The following is a 23,288-nucleotide window of genomic DNA, read 5'->3' on the forward strand; positions in this document are numbered from 1 at the left end:
GAAACATCTAGTTTCCATTTCAGTGTGCCAAATGTAGCATCTCAATCATTATGGGCAATTTCTAGACATTGTTTTGGATTTTTCAAACACTGGATGACCAGACATCTCCATTAACTGCTTTGTTATCTCCCTTGAATTTATATTTCTGCATTTCACCTTGTTTGGGACTTTAGCCCTGCATCATGAAAGTACGGTTCCAATTCCTAGGGTTTGGAATACAACATTGTCCCTGTCCTGAAAAAGGTCAAATGTAGCAAGAGACATAAACTACTGACTGTAATACAGTCAGTAAATAACAGATATTGATAACTATGCCTGTTACATGACAAGCACTCTTCTAGGTGTTAGGAATGCAAAATTATAGGACATGGACTCTGCTCTCAGGAAGCTTAAAATATCATCTAGTGGTGGGTGAGAGGAGGGAGAGTTATAAGAAAATATGAAAAACATTGTAATAGTCATTATGTATAAATTATAAGATAAAATAAAGAGACTTTTGCATAGTATAGGTCAGGAGGTGATCTTTGAATTAAAATGACATTTGAATACTCAATTTCCCAAAGCAAATAAGAGAAAAACAAGTGAGGCCCTGTAGACTGAAGGAATTCTGTGAGCAAAGACTTGACAAGATAAACTTAACAGTAACTACTGTTTATTCAGTATCTTTTATAAATGAGATGTTTTTCTAAAAGAATTTGCATATTGTGCATATCCATTTTTATCTTCACAACAACCCAGCAAGGGAGAAAACTGAGGCTCAGAAAGATAAAGTAACTTGCCCATGACAACTAGTAATTGGTCAAGGTAGATTTTGTATCCCAATGTGTCTGACTCCAAAGCGTAGGCTTATAGCCACGCTAAACTATGCCACCTCCTGAAAGTGCTGGAAATGACCCAAGTTTTAATAATGGAGTTCTGTTCTTTTTCACCTCTGAAATATTTCTCAGATTCCCCCTCGCTGCCTTATTTCAGGTCCATTATTTCCTTCATCTTCTTTAATATTCTCCAATATAATTGTCTCATAGCATTTTCTCTTTACAATTAATTACTTGTTTTATTTGCAGATTTATTACCCTGGAATACCTAGAACATTCACGTGTCACTTTTTTGCCTTGAATCTCCTGATCTCTTTTAGAATAAACTTCAGATTCCTTAGCATAGGAGCAATGACTTTGTCTGTCTTGCTCACCACTGTATTTCCAGCACCTAGGATGCTGGTGCATAGTAGCTCAGTAAATAGTTGTTAAATTAATAGGGTACATTCACTATCTGCCTCTGCCTCATCTTCCTCTGCCTCATCTCCCACCTCTGCCCCTCCCAATAATCTTAGCTCCGCTACTTGTGGATCACTGAAAATATGTTCTTTCACTCCTATGCCTTTACACAAGACTTTTTTCTTCCTCCTGCATTGTAATCATTTCTTCCTGCCCCTCAAAATATTTAGCAAACTCCAAGTCACCCTTCAAAACTTTGCATAAAGCATTTTCTCCCTGTAATATACCATGAATACCCAAGTACTTCCTTTTGTATGTTGTCACTAACTTCATAGCATAACTTGTATTATTTCTTTGGATTTAAATAGGTATTGAGTATTGGATTTAAATAGGTGTTTATTATGAACATTATGAACTAGTAGAGAAAACAGACAAGTAGATGGGCAACTTTTAAAATGTCTGAAGTGAGGAGTATTATCTATTTCTGAGTAATAAATTACCCCAAAACTTAGCAGCTTAAAACAACATTTATTAATTCACACAGTTTCTGGTGTTCAGGAATCTGAGAACAGCTTAGCTGAGTGGTCTGGCTCAGGTTTTCTCATGAGGTTGCAGTCAGGGTGGATAAGGACTACAGTCATCTGAAGGTTAGACTGAGGCTGGCAGATTTGGTTCTAAGCTGACTCATGGCATAGTCAGGAGGCCTCAGTTCCTTACCAGGTGGGACTCTCTGTACGGCTACTCACTTCTCTCAGAATGAATTATCAGAGAGAGAGAGAGAGAGACACACACACACACACACAAATGCAATGATAATCTGATCTCAGATAATATAAACCGTCACATCCACCATATCCTATTGGTCACATACACCAACCCTGGTACAGCAATGGTATGAGTACCTGAGGTAGGGATCATTGGGGGCTATCTTGGAGACTGACTACCATAAGAGATAAGTATGGGTTGCACTTAGGCAGAACATATAGATGGAATAATTTTCTGAGGTTAGAGAAAGCAAGCTCTTCATTGAGATCTAAAGTAGAAGTAGTGGTTATACAAATAAAGAGGTGTTAAACACATTCCAAGCCCAGGAACCAGCAGATGTATTCATGGACTCTGAAATGAAAGGGTATCTCATTCATTCTTAGAAAGCAAGAATTTCAGGATAACTGGAATGTTGAGTGTGGAAAGGAATGAGACTTGAGGCTTGAGAGGGCACCAGGGGTCCAAATTATGTGTTTCCTCTGTCAGGTAAAGTAATTTGGACTCTATCCTGGAGGCAAAGCAGAGGGATTCATGGATTTAAGCAGAGATATGATTTAACTAGTTCTACATTTTAGAAAGGCGACTGGCTGCCTAGAATGGATAGAAACAAAAATTGGATGAAGGGAGAGCAGGTAGTAGTCTGATGCAGTCATTTATGTAAGAGGAGATGGCTACCTTATCTAAATAGTGGAAATGTGGATGAAAAGAAGTGGACAGAGTTTTTAAATACCAAGAGTACAAAATCAGTATAACTTGATGATTGTGGGGTTGTTTTTGTTTTTTTGTGTGTGTGTGTGTTTTTTTTTTTTTTTTTTTTTGGCTGCATTGGGTCTTCGTTGCTGTGTGCGGGCTTTCTCTAGTTGCAGTGAACGGGGACTACTCTTCATTGCAGTGCGTGGGCTTCTCATTACAGTGGCTTCTCTTGTTGTGGAGCACTGGCTCTAGGGCGTGCAGGCTCAGTAGTTGTGGCGCACGGGCTTAGTTGCTCCGCAGCATGTGGGATCTTCCTGGACCAGGGATCGAACCTGTGTCCCCTGCATTGGGAGGCGGATTCTCAACCACTGCACCGCCAGGGAAGCCCCAGTGATTGTGTTTAGATGTAGGGGAATAAGAAAAGGAAACCCAAGCTTCTGACTTGGTGAATTGGCAACTGAGTGACTGATTGCACCATTCTGTGAGGAAGAGAACACTGGGGGAGGAGGTGCCATGGAGTAGACACCCCCAGTTCACAGTTGAATATAGGCCTGGTCCTTAGGAGAAGAGTTTGGGCTAAAACTGTAGATACAAATATCAATGGTAATTGAAGCCTTGGGTGAGTATGAGCTTGTCAAAAGTGCATAGAGAGACAAAATCAGGGCCCTATGGGTCACTTTTAAGGGACTGTCAAAGATAGAATTCATGAAGCAATTCAAGCAGCAGCAGCTAAAGAGTGAGAAAAAAGCAGGAGAATGTGGTGTCATTTATCACTCTATTTAAATACTTATGAAAATCTCTCTCTCTCTCTCTCTCTCTCTCTCTCTTCTACTGGCCTGTGAACTCCTTAAGGAGAAGGTCTGTATCTTTTTTAATTTTGCATGCACTATGGCATTTAAAACAGGATCTGACACGTAATAGGTGCTTGACTTAATATTGACTATTGAGTGAATAAATCAGAGGGCACATGGGAAAATGGACTATGTGCTGGTCCTAAGAAAGCTATTATTTGCCAAGCCAAGGAGTATATTCTTTAGGCAGTGGTCTTTAAGCAAGGAGACAACATGATCAGATTAATGTTTTTTTTTAACTTGCCTGTGGTAGCAATGTAGAAAATGAATTAGTTAAGGAAGGCAGACAGAAAGACCAGCTTGGTTATTTCAGTAGGTCAGACTAAATTTAGGCAGTAGCCTAAATTGGGGTTGGAGATGGTAAGAGATGGAGCTGTGATACAAGGGCAAAGAAAGAAGGCAAGAATAACTCTGGGAAATCTTATTTAGGCACCTAGTGGATGATTATGCCATTGCCAAGGTAGGGAAGGTGAGAAAAGGAGCAAGTTTAGGAGAAAATAGCTCAACTTCAATTTGGATATATTTTGTTTAAAATGTTTATATGACATCCAGGTAAATATTTCCACTGGGCAGTTGGTAATACAGGTTTTGAATTCATAAGAGAAGTCTAGGTTGAAGAAACAGCTTTAAGAGGCTATAACAGTAGTTCAGGTAAGCAAAAAGAACTCAACACTGCAAGGAAATTATTCTGCCTCTGAGGATGAAGGAACTTTTCAAAGAGATCTTGACATTTTATCTGATCCTCTAAGAAACAGAGTAAAGGAAAGGTTTCTCCTGGCAGAGCAAACCTATGTGTATATAGTATACAGAACACTAAAACCTCAACAAAATCAATTTGTTAATAAGTTTATCTTCTCTTTAATATTTCAAGTACAAAAGCTTTGAAATGTTTCTATGGATAAAAAGACAGAATGTAGATTTTAATTTTTTCTTTCTCTGTTTCAAAGGAAGGAAGATTCTTTATGATATACTTGCCTTTGCCAAAGAAAGTGTTAATTCTCATGTTACCACACTGGGACCTCAGAATTTTCCTGCCAATGACAAAGAACCATGGCTAGTTGATTTTTTTGCCCCTGTAAGTTATGTTTATCTGTCAGATTTCGATATTGTCATTTTCTCTTGTCACAGCAAAAAAAATTTTCTGGGTAACCTTGAACCATGAATATTAGAATCATGTTACTCAGTTTGGCCTCTGTCACATATTAACTTCTAAGAAAGGCTGATATACTTGCCCCTCCCCTCCAAGGATTGAGAATATAAATGCATAAGATTTGTAACTAAGTATGGTTTGTCTTACTTAGCATTTGCTTGTAAAAATGGTGTGTTTTTTTGTTTCATTTGGCTCAGTGCTTATGAATATTTTTTCTTTCATAGTGGTGTCCACCATGTCGAGCTTTATTGCCAGAGTTACGAAAAGCATCAAAGCATCTGTACGGTCAGCTTAAGTTTGGTACATTAGATTGTACAGTTCACGAGGGACTCTGTAACATGGTAAGGCAAAGTACAAAAATTTATTCTAATTAATGTTTTTGTAAAATGTTTTGGCAGCCTAATGTTAAAGCAATAAAATAACTTTCAAATGTACATCTAACATTTAGAGTAGTAACAAATTATTTAAAGAAATAACTTCAACAAAATGATATAAAATTATGATTGGACTAAATGTAAATAGATAATATGTGGTTCAATGTAGACAGGGTCTTATTTATGAAACTCAGAAAAATATTTAGTTGACTTGATAAAATACATGATTATTCAATTTTCAATTATTTAAGATTTTTCTTAACTTAATATTACCTTTTGGTGGTATATAGTTTTTATTCTTTGTCTTTTAAGTGTAGTTAATAGAAATTAAACGAGCTTCTTAACTTTTGTTTACATACAAAATATTTTCTTAGGTTAATAAATACTCTTCAGTTTAGGAAGAACTAGAAATTATAAAATATCCTTGGGGGAAAAAAAAACCTAAATCAAATCAAGCCTCCAGATATCAGTGTATAGGAAATCCAATGACAGAGGAACATGTCAAGTGACACCAGGTACATACAATCTTCAAGTCCCAGCATGTAGAGAACTTTACAGGACAAACACCAGTTTATTGGATATATACATTGAAAGAAGGAAAAAAGAAATGAAAAAGACTTACAAGACATATCATTCAAATGCAGTGTCTAGGCCTTGTTTGGATGCAGTTCAAATAAACTAACTCCAGAAAAAAAAAATAGAGATAATTGGGGAAACTTGAACACTGGATATCTGATGATTTTCAGTAATTATTATGATGAAGATATACAGATGGCCAACAGGCATATGAAAAGATGCTCAACTCACTAATTATTAGAGAAATGCAAATTAAAACCATAATGAGGTATCACCTCATACCAGTCAAAATGGCTGTCATCAAAAAGTCTACAAACAATAAATGCTGGAGAGGGTGTGGAGAAAAGGGAACCCTCGTACACTGCTGGTGAGGATATAAACTGGTGCAGCCACTATGGAAAACAGTATGAAGTTTCCTTAAAAAAGTAAAAATAGAGCTGCCATATGATCCAGCAATCCCACTCCTGGATATATATCCGGAAAAAGCAGAAACTAATTTGAGGAGATATGTGCACCCTGGTGTTCACAGCAGCACTATTTACAATAGCCAAGACATGGAAACAACCCAAGTGCCCATCAACAGACAGTTGGCTTAAGAAGATGTGTGTGTATAATGAAATATTACTCAGCCATTAAAAAGAATGAAATATTGCCATTTTCAGCAACATGGATGGACCTAGAGAGTACTATAGTGAAGTCAGTCAGACAGAGAAAGCCAAATATTATGTGAAATCACCTACATGTGGAATCTAAAAAAATACGAATGTATATACACAAAACAGAAACAGGCTCACAGAAACTTACCATTACCAAAGCTCGCGAGGGGGACAGATAGGGGTATGGGATTAACAGATACACACTACTTACTATACATAAAACAGATAAGCAACAAAGACTTACTGTATAGCACAGGGAATTATATTCAATATCTTGTAATAAGCTCTAGTGGAAAATAATCTGAAATATATATATATAAAACTGAATCATTTTGCTGTACAATTGAAACTAAAACAATATTGTAAATCAACTATACCTCAATTTTTTAAAAAAAAGAATGTGTTTTAAAAACATAATAGAAGTAAATGTAGGGTGAAATCTTTATGCATCTGTGTGAGGAATAATTTCATTCCACACAGACATGCATCCCTGTGTAGGCACACATACACTAAGGATAAAAATTATGAATGGGAATGAATTTGGCTACGTTAAGTGTTAAAACTATTGCCAAAGAAAGAGACATTATAAAGTCAAAGCAAACAACAGACTGAGGAAATATTTGCAGCACATATAACTGACAAAACCTTACTGTCCAGAATATTTAAAGACTACAAATCAATTTTTTTTAAATAGAAGAAAAATGAGAAAGTGTACAGACATTTTGTAAAGGAGGAAATTCAATAAATATGGAAAATGTTCGACTTCGCTAGTCATCAAGAAAGTACAAATTATAGCAATAGTCATACACCCTCCCCATCCATCAAATTTTTTTAAAATTTAGCTGACAATAGCAAGTACATGAATAAATAAATTATCCAGTCACAGAGTGGAATAACCATAGAGGACTTAAAACTAGATCTGTCTTTACCAGCATGGGTAAATCTCAAGAATATAATGAAAAAAGCAGGTTGCAGAATAGTATAGAGTATGATGAAATTATAGAAAGTGTATTTATAAGTGCTGAAACATTACAATATACTGCTTAGGGATACATATGCATGTAGCCAAAGTGTAAAACATCAATGGATTGGATACATGCTCTTTCCTAGTGTCAGGGAGGAAAGGAGATGGGATGAAGAAAGAACTTTCAACAGTCTGCCAGAATGGCAGAAAAGTTAATCATCCTTAAATGTAGCAGAGATATACGTGAGTGTTTGTTAGATTATTCTCTCTTTTCATTATGTTTGAAATTTCATTAAAATAAGTTTAAAAAATGAAATAAATAAGGCCTTTCTTTGGTTTTGAATGCCTTGTATGAGACTTTAAAAAGGTGCTAAGCAAAGATAAAAAATTGTGATAAACTAATTAATTTGAATTCCTGTAGTTTTTCTACTTTTAATCTCAACTTTTAAATATCCTATAGATAATTAAGCAAAGTTTAAAGATTTAAAACTATTGCATCAAATTCACCTGGAATAGAGGTCAGGATTCACTACTCACTAATTGGTTAACTTGACCAAGTCACTTAGCCTCTCAGTACCTCAGTTTCCTCATCTATAAAGTTGACTTAGTAATTTTAGCTTCTGAATAGAATTGATGTGAGGAACAGATGAGAAACTGCATGTGTCAGTGCTAAAAAGATGCTCAGCACATAATAAGGACTTGTCAAATGTTAGATAAAATTATTGTTTTGTTCATCTAATGGGCTATTTGTGCTCATTTACGAAAGTTTGATAAATGTTTCCATTGTTTTTTCTAAAATTATTTTTGAATCCTAGTCAAAGATTCCAGTTTGCTAATGAGTGCTTTTCAACTTTGAGGATGCAAAGTTCAGCTACAGCAAATCCACAGATAGGGATCTCTTTATAACTTTTTAAAAAAATAAATAAGAAGAAAAACTTTAGAGAAGTGCTTTCTGGATTAGTGTTCATACTAATTCTGAGGAGGAAATTATAGTATTTTTTACCATAAAAGCTGACTTGAGCAAAGAATAAAAAAGTGACCTCATTTTTAGGGCAGGATTCATAATTCTTTAGCCTAAAATATGGTTCTATACACATGAATTATTAATTTATTTCCTTATTCTTGCTTTTTTTTTTTTAACAGAAAACTTTTTTTTTTTTTTTTTTTTAATTTATTTTTGGCTGTGTTGGGTCTTCGTTTCTGTGCGAGGGCTTTCTCTAGTTGCGGCAAGCGGGGGCCACTCTTCATCGCGGTGCGCGGGCCTCTCACTATCGTGGCCTCTCTTGTTGCGGAGCACAGGCTCCAGACGCGCAGGCTCAGTAGTTGTGGCTCACGGGCCTAGTTGCTCCGCGGCATGTGGGATCTTCCCAGACCAGGGCTCGAACCTGTGTCCCCTGCCTTAGCAGGCAGATTCTCAATCACTGCACCACCAGGGAAGCCCATATTCTTGCTATTTTTATTTCCTAGATTTTTCTTCTACTTCTAAACAAATTGGAGTGTTTATTATGGTATTTAAAAAAAAAACACTCAAGCTAGAGATTAATCTGCTCTTTACATCCGCATCCACCTTGGTTCAGGAGAGCAGAAGAGGACCAAGCTAATAATTACCCATCCTCACTTCTCAGTGTTTCAGTGCCTGTGGATTTTATGGCTAATGGAGTAACTATAAATAAGGATCAGATACTCAGGAGTACAACAATAAATCTATTTCCTTTGCTAAATCTGGCCAGGCTAAAATTTTTCAGTCACCAGCAGTTTAGCAATGAGTTTTTAAAATCTTGTTGTTGTTACTTAAATAAAGGAGAGCTGGTTATGAATTTGAAACAGTTGGGTAAAGTGTATAAAATCTTTGTTTAATTTGTGTTCTCATTCCTAACAGTATAACATTCAGGCTTATCCAACAACAGTGGTATTCAACCAGTCCAACATTCATGAATATGAAGGACATCACTCTGCTGAACAGATCTTGGAGTTCGTAGAGGTATTTTAAGTTATAGCCTGTGGCTATAAATCCTTCCATGTATGTTTACACTTTGTATGAATATTTGATAATGTTTAATAATAAGATTTGTTCTTTTTATGCCAAAACATTTCCTGACAACATTAATTTGTTAAATTTTCTACTCTTTTAAATATTACAGACTTATTCTCAGAGTTTATAGCAAGTATATGTTTTGTTTGTTGCCTAGTATAGTGCTTTGTACTTATGGACACAATTATTTATTAACACATGAAATTGTAACTTTTACATAAAGCCTTGTCACCCCCTTTCCCTGTTTTCTCAGGTAGAATTACCACAGATTATTTCTTTTCGGTCCCATATAGATGAGATAGCAGTGAGCCCCATTGTTGGATAATTCCAAGAAATATGTGGCTAAGGACAGTCTTACCCCAACCGCCAATGGAGGGCTTCTTCAAGCCCAGGCAGCTTATGCCAAGCCTGCTGTGTTATTAGCCCAGAAGTGCTCTACATCTACAGCATCTCCTTTTTTCTCACTAATAGTCTTAATTGACTAAAATAGTTACAGGGGAACTCCTAAGAAAGAAATGAACAATTCTAGCTTATTATCCGTGCAGTAACCATTCTACTTTCTGTCCTGCTCATCTCTCCCTCCTCCTCCAAAGTAATAGTTTTTTGTTTTGTGTTGTTTTTGATTGTTTCCCCAGGGAAGCAAACATCTTCATTAGTATTACCCAATCATGATAGACTGAAGCTCTGTTAAAACAGCATTTGGAGCAAGTGATCTGAGGTTGTGCAGTATCTCAAGTCAGAATGTCAGAAAAATAGAATAGTAGGCTTTCCATAAATAATTAAAGGGTCATTTCCAAACCAATTATTGGTTCCAAAAAGAACTATATGGCCTGTGTAGACATCTGGGCAGCTCTTGGAACTCTTGCCTCATCTACCTCTAACCTTAATTAAAGTTGCCTCTTTTCTCTACCTAAGATGATTTTAGTGATGTATAGAAATAAGAAAATATACCTTGATTTAATAAGACTGATGGGCAAAATCCAAACTTAAAAAATAAATTAAGGATCATTTCTTACTTTTTAAAATAATTCACTATAGATTCTCTTTATATATCCTAATGTATCTTTTGATTATTCAGAAACAGAAACCTTTCTAAATGACATATACCAACAATTTGCCAAGAATATATGAACTACTCCTTTTTATATCTGTTACAATGAACGCTGTATTCTCTTTAGGATCTTATGAATCCTTCAGTGATCTCCTTGACACCCACCACTTTCAATGAACTAGTTAAACAAAGAAAACATGACGAAGTCTGGATGGTTGATTTCTATTCTCCATGGTGTCATCCGTGTCAAGTCTTAATGCCAGAATGGAAAAGAATGGCCCGGGTGTAGTAAAATAGTTTATTATAAATCTTAACATTTACTAAGAATGTTTATTTAACAATTATTTTGAAACTGAGATGAGTGAACCCACCTCTAGATTATCACTTAATAAAAGTTCTGATCACTTTTTATATACCAATTAGATTTCAACTCTGCTTCTGTCTGGTATATGAATAGTATAGAATAATTACCCTTTTTTCTATGTCACTTGGTGTATATTTGACCAAATTTCTGCCAGCATCAACACAAAGATCTCCTTTATTTCCTATTAACATTTTTTCTACTTCTTCATTTTTAGAGCTTAAAGATACAGTTTCTTCACAATATTGTGAGGCTTTAAAGTAAGAAAAAAATGGCCTTGATCAATAAAACAGATTTTTAAATTTCCTACAGAGCGGTATAAATCATGAAGGATCGGAAACAAATTATTTAAATACCAGAATGGAAAATGAAATTACTATTTTGTATTTATTTATAAGATAAATAATAAACAAACCTAAGAGTTAAGATTATTTCTGGTATCTTAAATTCATAATAATATAATTTTCTGCTCTTTTCAATAAAATTTTTAAATTTGGGCGTGACTCAGTATGCTATCTGTGACCCATGGCTGCATTTGACAAAGTAACTCTGTGAAATACCATTGCAAAGAACTTCATTAGTTCTTGGTTTCTAACACTTTGAATTTTATAACTACACAATTTTCCCCATGTCATAGATGAACAAAATCAATTATTTAATCTGCAATAATTGTAATAAGTTCTTGACTACAAAATTAGATTTCCAATGCATTACTATAAATGTTCTATTATGTTTTAAGCCCTTACCCATTTTTATTTGGTGAAAATCACTGATAAATAATATAATAATCATCTCACAGTGACTATTTCTCTATTGTAAACATATATAAAATAGTTGTAATTTTATTCTAATTACTTTGATCTCTTTTTTTTTCTTTTATAGACATTAACTGGACTGATCAATGTGGGCAGTATAGACTGCCAACAATATCATTCTTTTTGTTCCCAAGAAAATGTTCGGAGATACCCTGAGATAAGATTTTTTCCCCCAAAATCAAATAAAGCTTATCAATATCAGTAAGTGTTCTCTAAAATTTGAAGATGTTTATATAATCATTTATTTATACAGTTAAAATTTTAAAGTTATCCTAACTGAATAAAAGTTAAACCACCAGTATTTTTGGGAGCCCACCATGTTTAAGATAGTGTGCTAATGAGAAATTTACAAGATGAAAAGTGAATTGAATAGCCCCACTGATCATGAAGCTGACAATCTAGTAAAGAAAATGAGGAGAGGAAGAACATTTATTAAGCCCCTGTTTGGTTTCAGGTATTCTACCAGAGGGTTTTTGCTCACATTATTTCCACTAGTTCTCATGGGTCTTAAAAAGTGGGTAGGAATTTGACAGACAGTAATAACTGGAATAAAGGTTCAGAAAGTAAAGCCTTGGAGATTTTGAGTTTTGCCATTACCACAGATCTATAGGAGATGTCCAGCAGGCAGCTGAACATTCAGGTCTGTCCAGAGTACAAAAAGACATCGAGACTAGAGAAAAATATATTTGGAAAGCCGTGTAAGCAGTATTTGCAGCTAGGTATATCTGAGAAAAGAGATGCTAGATTAAGTCAGTCAACTAAACTTATCTTTTAAATTGCTGCAAAGAGATTGTTTTCTGAACATGTCCAATAACAGAAAATAACTGTCTACAACTTACGTATTTTTTCTTCTTTCAGTAGTTACAATGGTTGGAATAGGGATGCTTATTCCCTAAGAATCTGGGGTCTAGGGTGAGTAATTAAAATATGTATCATTGTATAAATTATATTCAATGCTATTTACCTTCCTCTCATGTCTGTAGCTAAATTTACTGAGTTGTTTAAGGTTCTAGCATTTTAAAGTACTCAGTAAAGAATTATAATTTACCAAGATAAGGTTGTGCTTTATTACATTATTACATTGTCATTCTTTGAAGTCATGTAACTTAGAAAGATTTGCAATATTCTATTTTAGATGTTTGCTTTGGTTTTGTATAATGAAAAATAATTTTCATCCCTTGTCACAGATTTTTACCTCAAGCATCTATAGATCTAACACCTCAGACTTTCAATGAAAAAGTTTTACAAGGGAAAAACCATTGGGTGGTTGATTTCTATGCTCCTTGGTGTGGACCTTGCCAAAACTTTGCTCCAGAGTTTGAGCTCTTGGCTAGGGTAAGTCATGTCTATCTACTTAAATAAGTTGTGGTCACTGGCATGTTTTAATAATTAGATAAGACATAGTAAATATAATTTTATTTCTTAAAAGTTTCCTTGAATTTAAAAAACTCTGTTCCATTTCTGTGATTATAATCTTTGCAGTAGATTTCTTCCTTCTTTATTAAAGCTTTTAGCTAACATCCCTATCTTGGTTGACATTGTCTTCTTAACCAAAATAGCCAGAAACCTCACTTCTTCTGCTTGTTCCTTATTTTCTTCCCATCACCATTACTCTGCTGCCATCCAAGCAGTCACTAGATCCTATCAGTTCTATCTCCTAAATGCCTTTCAAATCTGTCATCTCCTATCATCTCCTCTGCTAGCCTTTTGTTCAAGCCTTCATCATCTCTCATCTAGACTCAATCATATGTGCCTCTTAACAAGTCTCATATTGCCAGTCTACCTTCTTCAGTTACACCCTGATGATCTTTCTGAAATACCGCCTTCTCTGGCTTCCTGTTAACCACCTTACTTGACCTGCATCCTTGACTACAAATCTCTGATGTGACCCTTCTGACCTCTTCAGCTTTATCTCTCTCCCTGACCTCACACCTTACACTCCAGGCACTTGTTCTCTGAACAAATACCCTTATATACATGCTGTTTCCTCTCTAAAATGCCTTTTCCTTACCTTGGTCATCTGGATTTTTTTTCTCCCTATCGTACAAAACCCAGCTCCAATGGCATTATGTATTCTCTAACCTTCCCACTTAAGCAGTGTCACCTGGATATCATGTACTCCATCAGTGTGCTTATACAATGCATGTTAACTATATATTTAGATATCTTTCTCCTCTATAAAACTATGAGCTTTGTGAGGGCAAGATACATGTCTTATCTATCTGTATACCCCCTGTGTCTTAACTCAGTAAACGCTTATAAAATTAAACTAAATGCAGTCTGTTTTGGTGTTTCTGTCAGTGGCCTCATCCATCCAGACTGATAGCTTCCTCACCTCTTTACTCAAGGAACTTTGCCTTTGGCTCTGAAATATTCATTAGAATGAGAAAGTCAGTACCAGTTCCACCAGTCTAAAACAAAAGCTGAACATCCCAAGCCGGGGGAGTTTTTTAGCAAAAGGATTTCAAAGCCCTATGGAGCCGTAAAACATTGTTTTAGTTATTGACTGGTCTTTGAAATAAGAGGTTATTCATTTTTTTCTACTTATATCTTCTTTTCCTCATATGCTTCCTTTTTCTCCAGTAAGTCTAACAAAAATGTTTTATTCCCTTATCCCTTAAAAACTTAGTTATATATTTTGTAATGCAGCAATAACTTGCATATAGCAGAAAATTATTAAAAAAAGGTCATTCAGCAAATCCTAAGCACCAAGTAGCATTATGCCAAATATTAGGGCTAAAAAAATGGAAAGACAAAAATTCCCTGTCTTTAACAAGATTTTAATCTAGTGGGAAGATAAAATGCAAATAAATGTGTATAAATCAATAGGATCATTACTATAGTGAAATTAGAGGGGAAACAAGAGTATGGGAAGAAGAAGGTCAGAGTCATGCCAGGAGGAGACAAAAGGCTCCACAGAAAAGTTAGTATTTGAGATGAGAATTACAACATGACTAGGAGTGTGGCACTTTGAAAGGGTTGGCTAGAGAGTACTCTAAACAGAGAAGACAGAATTTGCAAAGATACAGGGACACAAGCCAGTGGAGCATGTTCAGGCTTCTCCACTGTTGGTCCAGGATTACCAGAAGATAACGACAGAAGGGGAGTGGCAAAAACTGAGGCTCTTAAATAGGCAAGAAGGAGATGGTTTGGTCCGCTTGCCTACACTATTCACATTGTACACTCTTGCTCACTGTTTTCATACTGTTCAGAATGTATTCTATATAAGCATTGGAAGAGAACTGTTGGATATGTCAGGATCCATTTTATATTTTAGAAGGATCCCATTGAATGGACTGAACATGGGCCATCAAGATCAGAGAAAGATCAGAGCACCAAAAACAATATGGTGTCCTTCTGTAACCTAAAGTACAAGTCAACTAGATTTTTCTGACCTTCACTATGAGAGTGTGTGTGCATGCGTGCATACATGCTTCTGCATGCAGCTTTGCTGGTGCCCTAGCACAAGTTAGTCCACCTGTTGAGTACCCCAGCCTTGGGGACAAAATTAGAGGTAGCAAAGATATTTTAATTGTCCTGAAGTGAGAGGTGATAACCTGAACCAGGATTATGGCTGTGGTGATAGAAAGAATGGAACACGTGTAAGAGAGATACAAGAATGACTAGGATTTGGTATTTGTTTGTGATAAGTGTAGTAGAAAAAGGAGTCTAGGATGGCCCTAGTTTCTGGCCTGAACTGAGTGAATAGTTGGACAGAAGGAGTAGTGGGCTAAGGCGAAAGGATTCATTTTAGAAATGGTATGTTTAAGGTGCTTATTTAAGTGAAACAGGCCAGTACCTAGTTGACTGAAATCAAGGGTTAATAGGGTTCAGCAGCAGATAGGTATATAAAATCTCCCTGGGAGATTTTTCACAGTGAAAAAAATTGTTGATGAGAGATGGAACTGTGATTGGACATTTTAATTTGAGGGGCGGGTGTAGGAGCAGGTCCCCATGCTAGAAATGAGGAAGAATAGCCAGAGGAGTAGAGTAGCCAAGAGAATAGTGATAAGCCAAGAAAGAAAAGAGGAAAGAAAGGTGTAGTCCGTAGTGACAGATACCCATTAAGAAGACTGAAAATTGTCCATTCAGTTTGGCCAAATAGAAGTCATGGGTGAACTTCTGGTGGTTTCAGTGGAGGGAGCAGTAAGAACAGAAGTTAGCTAAAATGTGTTGATAATAAGTAGATGATGAGGAAGTGGTCAAAGAATAAACTGCTCAAAAAGAGAAAGAAAGAAGCAGGGTGGTAGCTAGAGGAACCAGTGCAGTTAAGGAAGGAATTCTTTTTTGGTCATATGTGTATATACTGAAGAGTGAGAAAGAGCTCTGAGAGAGAGGGACCAGAGAATGTAGACATAGTCAGCCTTCCACAAGAGGAAGAGTGCTGCCTCAGCAGATGAGACCAGAGATCTGAGGGAGGTGGAGGACAGAATCTGAGACGTTTGTGGTGTGACAGACACACTGTGGGTAACAGGAGGAAGGCGAAGAAGTAGTTCAGGATAAAGCTTCTCAATTTTCTTGATAAGGCAAAGGAGAGTTTATTTGCTATTGGCGGGGCTGTGCTAGGTAAATAAGAGTTCAGAGCTAGTAAGAATTTGGAAGCAATCTTGTTTGAATGGAAATGATTAAAACTACTTTTTTTTTTTTAGTAACAAATCCTTAGATTTATATATATTTAAAATTTTTAGTATCATATTGCTTTGTGGTTGCCAGAATAGTATATGCCAAAGAGAATAGCAAAGCATATTTTTCTCTTTTCAGATGATTAAAGGAAAAGTGAAAGCTGGAAAAGTAGACTGTCAAGCTTATGCTCAAACCTGCCAGAAAGCTGGTATCAGAGCCTATCCAACTGTTAAATTTTATCCTTATGAAAGGGCAAAGGTATGTACATGCCTTCTTCTGTGTGCCTTTCCTTTAGCAGGTAACGCTTTTTTCTAGTTTCTTTCCCTTTGTCATTTTTAATTTCACTGCATGTCACTGAAACAAGCTTCTTTTCACATACACACCAAGTGATTTTAAAAGATTTTTCTGCCTCACAGTTGATATGATCTCCATTGCCTTAAAATTTTTATACTCCTGAATAGGGAACTACTAAATAGACACACCAAAATACTAATAGTAGTTTTCTGCGGGGGGTAGAATTCAAGGTAATTATTTTCTGTGAAGTTTTGTATTTCCTACTTTTATAGAATTAACATATATTATCTTTATAATTAGTTTTTCTAGGAAAGAAAGAGAAAATTAAGAGAATACTGTCATAATACTTTTGAAATAGCCTTAGTACCTGAGCATTTATCTTGAGGAATACTTATTAATGGTTTAGACTATAAAATAAAAGTTAGGGTTCCATGGTTCATTCATAATTTCTTTTTTGGGCCACTGACAATATGCTTTTTTTTTTTTTAAACAAGAAAACTTGGCATTTACCAGTAGGTCTCTGTGGTCATTGATACAAAAGCGTATGTCTTTCAGCCAGTATAATTGCTAACTGAAAGGACTCATGACCTTTGCTGTCTTCCCAAGTAAAAGAATAAGACATTTTTGACAATAGAACTGTGATAAAAATAAGTATCTGCCATGCATTCATGTTTTCTCGTAAAACATTGAAATAAATAATTTCAAATGTTTTAATATATACTTTTAAAGAATATCAGATTAAGATCTTGTGTTATTTACTTGTGATTATAATTAATACGTTTTGAAATAGAGCTAAAGAAATTAGATGATGAATTTCAGAAATGTAGATTTGTCAGACATCTAGATTTTTCAGTGAAGGATTTTGATTTATGAGGAAGCTATCTCTGTCTTAAGAACAGTCTGGGGTAAGCAGAACTCAGTGATAGTAAGGGAGCTTTATACCAGAGCCTGAATCTTAACTCCTTTGGAATTACTAGCTTCCCAATTCTCAGAACACCTGAGAATTAGGTGACATAAATAGGCGTCTTATTCAGGTAGAATGATGTTAGGGAAGTATCGGTATAATGAGCAGTCACAGAATTAACCAGGCCATACAGGGAGCTGTTTGAGAACATGATGTTACCATGTGTCCAGAGGATAAGATTAGGACCCAAAATATCCCTGTCCAAATGGAAAGGGAGGGGTAGAATCCAGAAGTCCAGCAGACAAGGCCAAAGCAGAATGGTGATTGAAGTGAGAAATTCAAACCAGGTGAGCAGCTATACACAGAAACAGAATCCTAGCATACAGTTTGGAGTTCCCACCAGGAAGAAGGAAACAGGTGGCTCCAGATCCAAAATAAGCGGGCCTGGATGTATTGGCCTGTCCTCTCCCCTGCTTTTTAGCCACCTTCCTGCTGTGGGCAGATGAGAACCAGGAAATACACATTGCTTTGCACTGTTGTAGTTGGTCAAGGTTTTGTCTATGCCAATGACTTTAGATTAGAATGCTTTGAGTCCTCTGGGGACATCTTAAACAATTTAGATGTTTTGAGGCATTTGGAGTTAGCAATGCATTTTAATCAAGGTATTAATTTACATGTTTCCATAAAAGTATTGTTAGTATTTATTTCAGGTAAATTATTGGTTAACTGCTTTTGCAGCAGCATTTCCTTGAAGAAATTGAGGTTTTAAACACTTGGAACTTTAAGGAATATTTAATCAAGTTTCTTAGATGGAAATGTCATGTTTTGATTAGATACTTAAAAGGTTATAAGAAGAATGTTTTCAATTTTAGAGAAATACTTGGGGAGAGCAAATAGATTCCAGAGATGCAAAAGAGATTACTACCTTAATATATGAAAAATTGGAAAACCTCCAAAATCATGGAAAGAGAAATAAGGTAAGGACTAAATCTAGAGCTGACTTTGGCAAACAGTATTTAAATTTATTCTCACTATATAGTATATGTATCAATAAACAGTAAAATGAAGCTTCAAAAATTAATAAGGTAGTTAGAAATTTCTTCTTTGGAAAATATGACAAATTTAGCCTCTGGACACTTAAATGCTTAGAAATTGGGACAAGTAAAACCATTTAACAGAAAAATAGTGACTATGGTCATAAGTTATTAAAATTTGTTCAAATGTAAACGCATTGATTTGAGCCTCATAACACTTTGGAGAGCAAGTTTTCTTTTGTTCTTGGTATAGTCAGGATGTATTAAAACCTGTATTCATCTTGCCCCCCACCCTTGAATTATTAACCTATCAAGAAGCATTGCAGCCTCTTTCCTGCTATTCTTCAGAGAGCTATTCGTGTTTTCCTTTTTTAAATCAGTATCATTCTAGGACATATTTAGAAACAGACCAAAGAGTTTACAAATGCTAGAGCGCTTTCTGAATGGAATTTAATACAGTCACACATGAGGTTTCTTGGATTCTTTCCCTATAAGGTGAAAAGATGAAAGAACAGCACAGCCTCTGAAGAGGGCTAGAGATGTCTGGCTTTATAGATCCATATTAGAACTACAGACCCTGGTATAGGAAGCTTTACAACCTACCTCAAGAATTATGTTTTATCCAAATCTAAAAGATAGAAAAGAGATAGTTATGAAACTTTTTTTTTTGTTTCAGTGAACAAAAATGTTTTTCTGGTATTTTGGCTATGTTCGTTTTCTCAAGATGTTTTATTTTTAAAATTGTGACTTATCTCAAGTGAAACATTTGAAATTGAAAACATTAGTCATAAAGTAGAATATGCTAACTGAAATTAAGTTATAGAGCACATCAAAGTATGACTTTGAAAGTGTGGTAAGTTATAATTGGTATTATCTGCCATGGGCAGGTGAGAATTGTGAGATACCCTTTTTCCATTGTTATAACAGGCGAGGTATACTTCATCTGATCTATTAAATAAGAATATTGAGTAATTATTTTTGAAAAGGTAAAACTTAGGTCAGTTTATTATTTTTAACTTCTTTTTAACATTAGATGTTGAAAGAGAAAGGAATTCAATCACTTTTACATTATTATTGTAGGATGAACTTTAATGATGTTGGAAATGAAGAAAAAAATTGAAAAATTGACAGATGACGTCAGAAGCCACCTTTTCAGAATGTTACTATGTTCTGGATGGGAATAAATGAACATTATCTTGGACTTGTAATTGCACTGCTTGAATTCTGTACAACATTAATATAAATGAAGGGTCTGCAGACTTTTTCTGTAAAGGGCCAGATTGTAAATACTTTAGGCTTTGTAGACCATAGATGGTTCTTTGTCACATAGTCTCTGTTTTTATTTTGTTTACAACCCTTTAAAAAATGTAAAAACCATTCTTAGCCTCAAGGCTATACACAAATAGGCCACAAGCCACATTCAGCCCGTGGGCCACAGATTGCTGACCCACAGAAAGATGTTTAGGCTGGCTGGCTCAAACATGAGCCTGCTCTATGATCTACGTACATGCTAAGTTATACAAAGTGTACTTTATCAGTTTAAGTTTTGTGGCTGGCCTGAAAAGAGAACTTGGTTTTCAGCCACCTGTTCTCCTAAAAAAATCTCTGAAATTATCTGACCATGTATTTCATTTAAAAAACATACTCAAAATGTGGGAAAATAAACAGATACCCTATTTTCATGCTGTATTATAGTGAAGAGATTCATTTTCTTTCCTTTTCTAAAGGTTGAAGAATTGGTTTTAATTTTTCACATATGAGAAAAAATTTTTATAACAGAAAGTAAACAAATCCTATTGATTTCTATAGTATCCATATATACCTGAGGGGAAAAAATATTTATAGCAATTAACTGGGCATTGTAGAGTATCCCAAATATTTCTATATTTTAAAGGTATGTGTTCATTTATTTTCTGAATTGCTTTCATAATGTTTTCCCTGTGATGGTTATTGATTTTTGAAGCATCTTTCTAATATTTGTTTTTGACTTCTGGACTTTGTTTTGATGCATATCCTTTATTTACATTTGCCTTTTTTCCTTCATGGTTTTGGTTTTTCACTCTTGTCCAATCTTTATTATTCAAGAAGGAAAAATTAACTTGTAGATTTGTTTCCCTAAAGCTCATAATGATGCTGTGTTTATTCCAATTATTTACTGTTGGAGGCTGCCATTTTCAGATAAATGTTGGCGTAACAACTGAAGTTAATTTTGTAAGAAAATCAAGTATAAAAATTTAAGGATGGGATCTTTTAGTTTCTTAATTGTTCAGGCTCAAAGAATCCAAATTTTTTTTCCTTGCACGTTAACAAAACATTGTAACATGTAGTTATTTAGTTATAATTCAGAGTGTATGGAATGGTAAAAATCCCAATTGATCAAAAGAGGTCAACAGATTTTTTTCAAAACTTAAGTTTTCCCAAAAACCTATTCGAATCATGCTTTATTATGTTGGGAGAATTTTGTTTTTGTTTTGTTTTGTTTTGTTTTTACCCCATTCCCCAAAATTTCCTCATAAAGGTTAATTTATAACTGCAATTTATCCAAAAAGTAATCTATTTTTTTTTTCATTTTTCAAGTCTAACCCTGTTCTTCATATTCTCTCCCATATTGTTTCTTGTGTATCTTTTAACTTCTTATCATCTTGAATTCCACTTTACACATGTGGGCACATAGAGAAGAGTCACCACTTCTAACCTTAATTTTATACCACCTTTTTTACTTATGATCAGTAATGGCAAGTGCCTTTAATTTATTAAATTTTCAAAGCCTAGAAGATTTTCAAAATTGACTTGTTTCTACAAGAATTCCAAAATGGAATGCCTGAAGAAGTTTTGGTAAATATTTACTGAACTTGTACCAATTATGAGAGTACCACTATGCTGGACACAGAGAAGTGTGCAAAAGTAAACTAAACCCAAGGCTTAGTCTCTGTCTCCCTAGTGTCTGTAAATTCACAATTCTGACATGGGACCCATAAACAAGCTTATAGATACCTGCACTATTACCTATAAATAGAATGCCAAACTTACTGGTTGAGAAATATCTTAGGCAGTAAATGAAATAGTAAATATTATGTATCCTGTAACTGGGCCTAGGTATGTGCCTGTAGAATCAGCTCAAAAGCCAGGACAACCTGGGAGACATGTTAAGTAACACATAGCATAAAAGTAACATGCATCAGAATTTTCTGCAATCATGTCAGTATCATTGGGTATTTAAAAACTGCTGACAGGATTAAAGGTTCTAATGACCACATTAGTGCAGTAGAGCACCTCTAGAGTGCCAAGTAAAACATGGCATTTTTCTCAACAACACCATTTTTGTGTGCAGCTAGCCTTGGGTAACACAGCACCATTTCTCACAGACCAGAGTGCATTCTATCAGGCAGCTAGACTTGAAAATTAGATGTTTAATGTGGTTATGTGAAACTGTTGGGAATGTGCGTTTGGGGCATTAATGATGCTTGCCTGTTCTAGTTTCCCAAATTTTATTTAATGTCTTTCATATCTTTTTCATTTTAAGGATATGATTAAGATTTTAAAATAAAATATTTCAAAATAACTTTTAATATTTTAAAGGTTTTCTTTAAATTTGTCCTTGTTTTCTAATAGTATTCAAAGCAGGAATTTTCTTTGACGTGTACAGTTATTAGAAAAGCATTACTATGTTGTTTCCTATGGGACACATTTTACAAAGATACTTATATAAGAAAGTTTTTAATGAAGAGGTAGTGTTTTTAATCCATTTAAACAATTTTTGTGTAATAGTCTAATTTCTTAGGTCTACCAACAAACTCAAATGTCTCATATTCAGTCCATCATGACTGTTTAAGAAATAGTACAAAGTTTAAATTAACAAAATGCATTTAAAATTTTCTGTAATGATACTTGCAGGATAAAATTGATTCTGAAGATGAGAAGGAAATAACCTTTCTGGTAGTATACCACTTTATATAAACCAAAACTTTAAATGTGCCCAACGGGAGTTCCCTGGTGGTCCTATGGTTAGGACTAGGCGCTTTCACTACCATGGCCCAGGGTCAATCCCTGGTCGGGGAACTAAGACCCCCAGAAGCCATGCTGCGCAGCCAAAAATAAAATAAATAAATGTACCCAAATTCTTCTGGTGAATAATCTTGTTTTTAGTAAGAGTAATAAGAAAATTTAGGTCAACCGCCAAGCTAAGTATAAATGTATTACTGATCATATATAAAGATGTTAGTGATTGATTTACTGGCTTGAGTCTTTTTTTTTTTTTTTATTTAACACTAGATTTGCATTTAGGTTCTTGTACAAATGACCCACAGGTTTGAACTGTGCAGTTTCACTTACATGAAGATTTTTTTTCAATGAATAGGTTCTGCAGTACTACATGATCCGTGGTTGGTTGAACCCATGGATGCAGAATTTCAGATACATAGGGCCAACTCTAAAGTTACACATGAGTTTTTGACTGTGCTGGGGGTTGGCAACCCTAACCCACACATTGTTCAAGGGTCAACTGTACTGTCACCCAATCCCCTTGTTAGCGGCTGGATATATTTTGTGAGCAGAAACTAACAAGAATAACAGATAGAGGCTGATGCCAAACTGTCCCATATCAATATTAAATCCAGGAATGTGGTATCTTGACCACTTGATTGCATTATCTTGTCACTTGAGTGAATTATTTAGTAGCCTGATGTCCTGAAAATTAGTAATCATGTGCGAAAAGGTCTGTGCTGCTCTAAATTAGGGTTTGCTTAAGATTCAAAAGTGGGTAAGTAAAATAGATCAGTAGAAAAAGGTCCAACAGAAGGGTCCCAGCATGTGGAGAAACTTGGTCCATCAAGGGCTCCTGAGACAAACCATACACTTAACAGTACCTGAGATTGGTCCTCATGACCAGACACAGTAGGAAAGAGGAAAACCCAGAAATGTGTTATATTCAT

General features: G+C 35.2%; 1 protein-coding gene across 1 annotated transcript in view; it reads left to right on the forward strand.

The window, feature by feature from the left end:
* DNAJC10 (DnaJ heat shock protein family (Hsp40) member C10) overlaps window positions 1-21,919 on the forward strand; it is a 69,629-nt gene extending 47,710 nt beyond the window's left edge. The window contains exons 15-24 of the mRNA XM_061185622.1: window positions 4,471-4,598; window positions 4,898-5,014; window positions 9,123-9,224; window positions 10,454-10,609; window positions 11,570-11,703; window positions 12,361-12,414; window positions 12,690-12,837; window positions 16,264-16,383; window positions 18,196-18,300; window positions 19,438-21,919. Of these exons, the coding sequence (XP_061041605.1) occupies window positions 4,471-4,598; window positions 4,898-5,014; window positions 9,123-9,224; window positions 10,454-10,609; window positions 11,570-11,703; window positions 12,361-12,414; window positions 12,690-12,837; window positions 16,264-16,383; window positions 18,196-18,300; window positions 19,438-19,449 (1,076 nt within the window). The 3' untranslated portion in view covers window positions 19,450-21,919. The remainder of the gene's footprint in view (window positions 1-4,470; window positions 4,599-4,897; window positions 5,015-9,122; window positions 9,225-10,453; window positions 10,610-11,569; window positions 11,704-12,360; window positions 12,415-12,689; window positions 12,838-16,263; window positions 16,384-18,195; window positions 18,301-19,437) is intronic.
* Window positions 21,920-23,288: the final 1,369 nt, after the last annotated feature.

The sequence above is a fragment of the Eubalaena glacialis genome, chromosome 1 (assembly GCF_028564815.1).
Source record: "Eubalaena glacialis isolate mEubGla1 chromosome 1, mEubGla1.1.hap2.+ XY, whole genome shotgun sequence".
NCBI classification, from domain to species: domain Eukaryota; kingdom Metazoa; phylum Chordata; class Mammalia; order Artiodactyla; family Balaenidae; genus Eubalaena; species Eubalaena glacialis.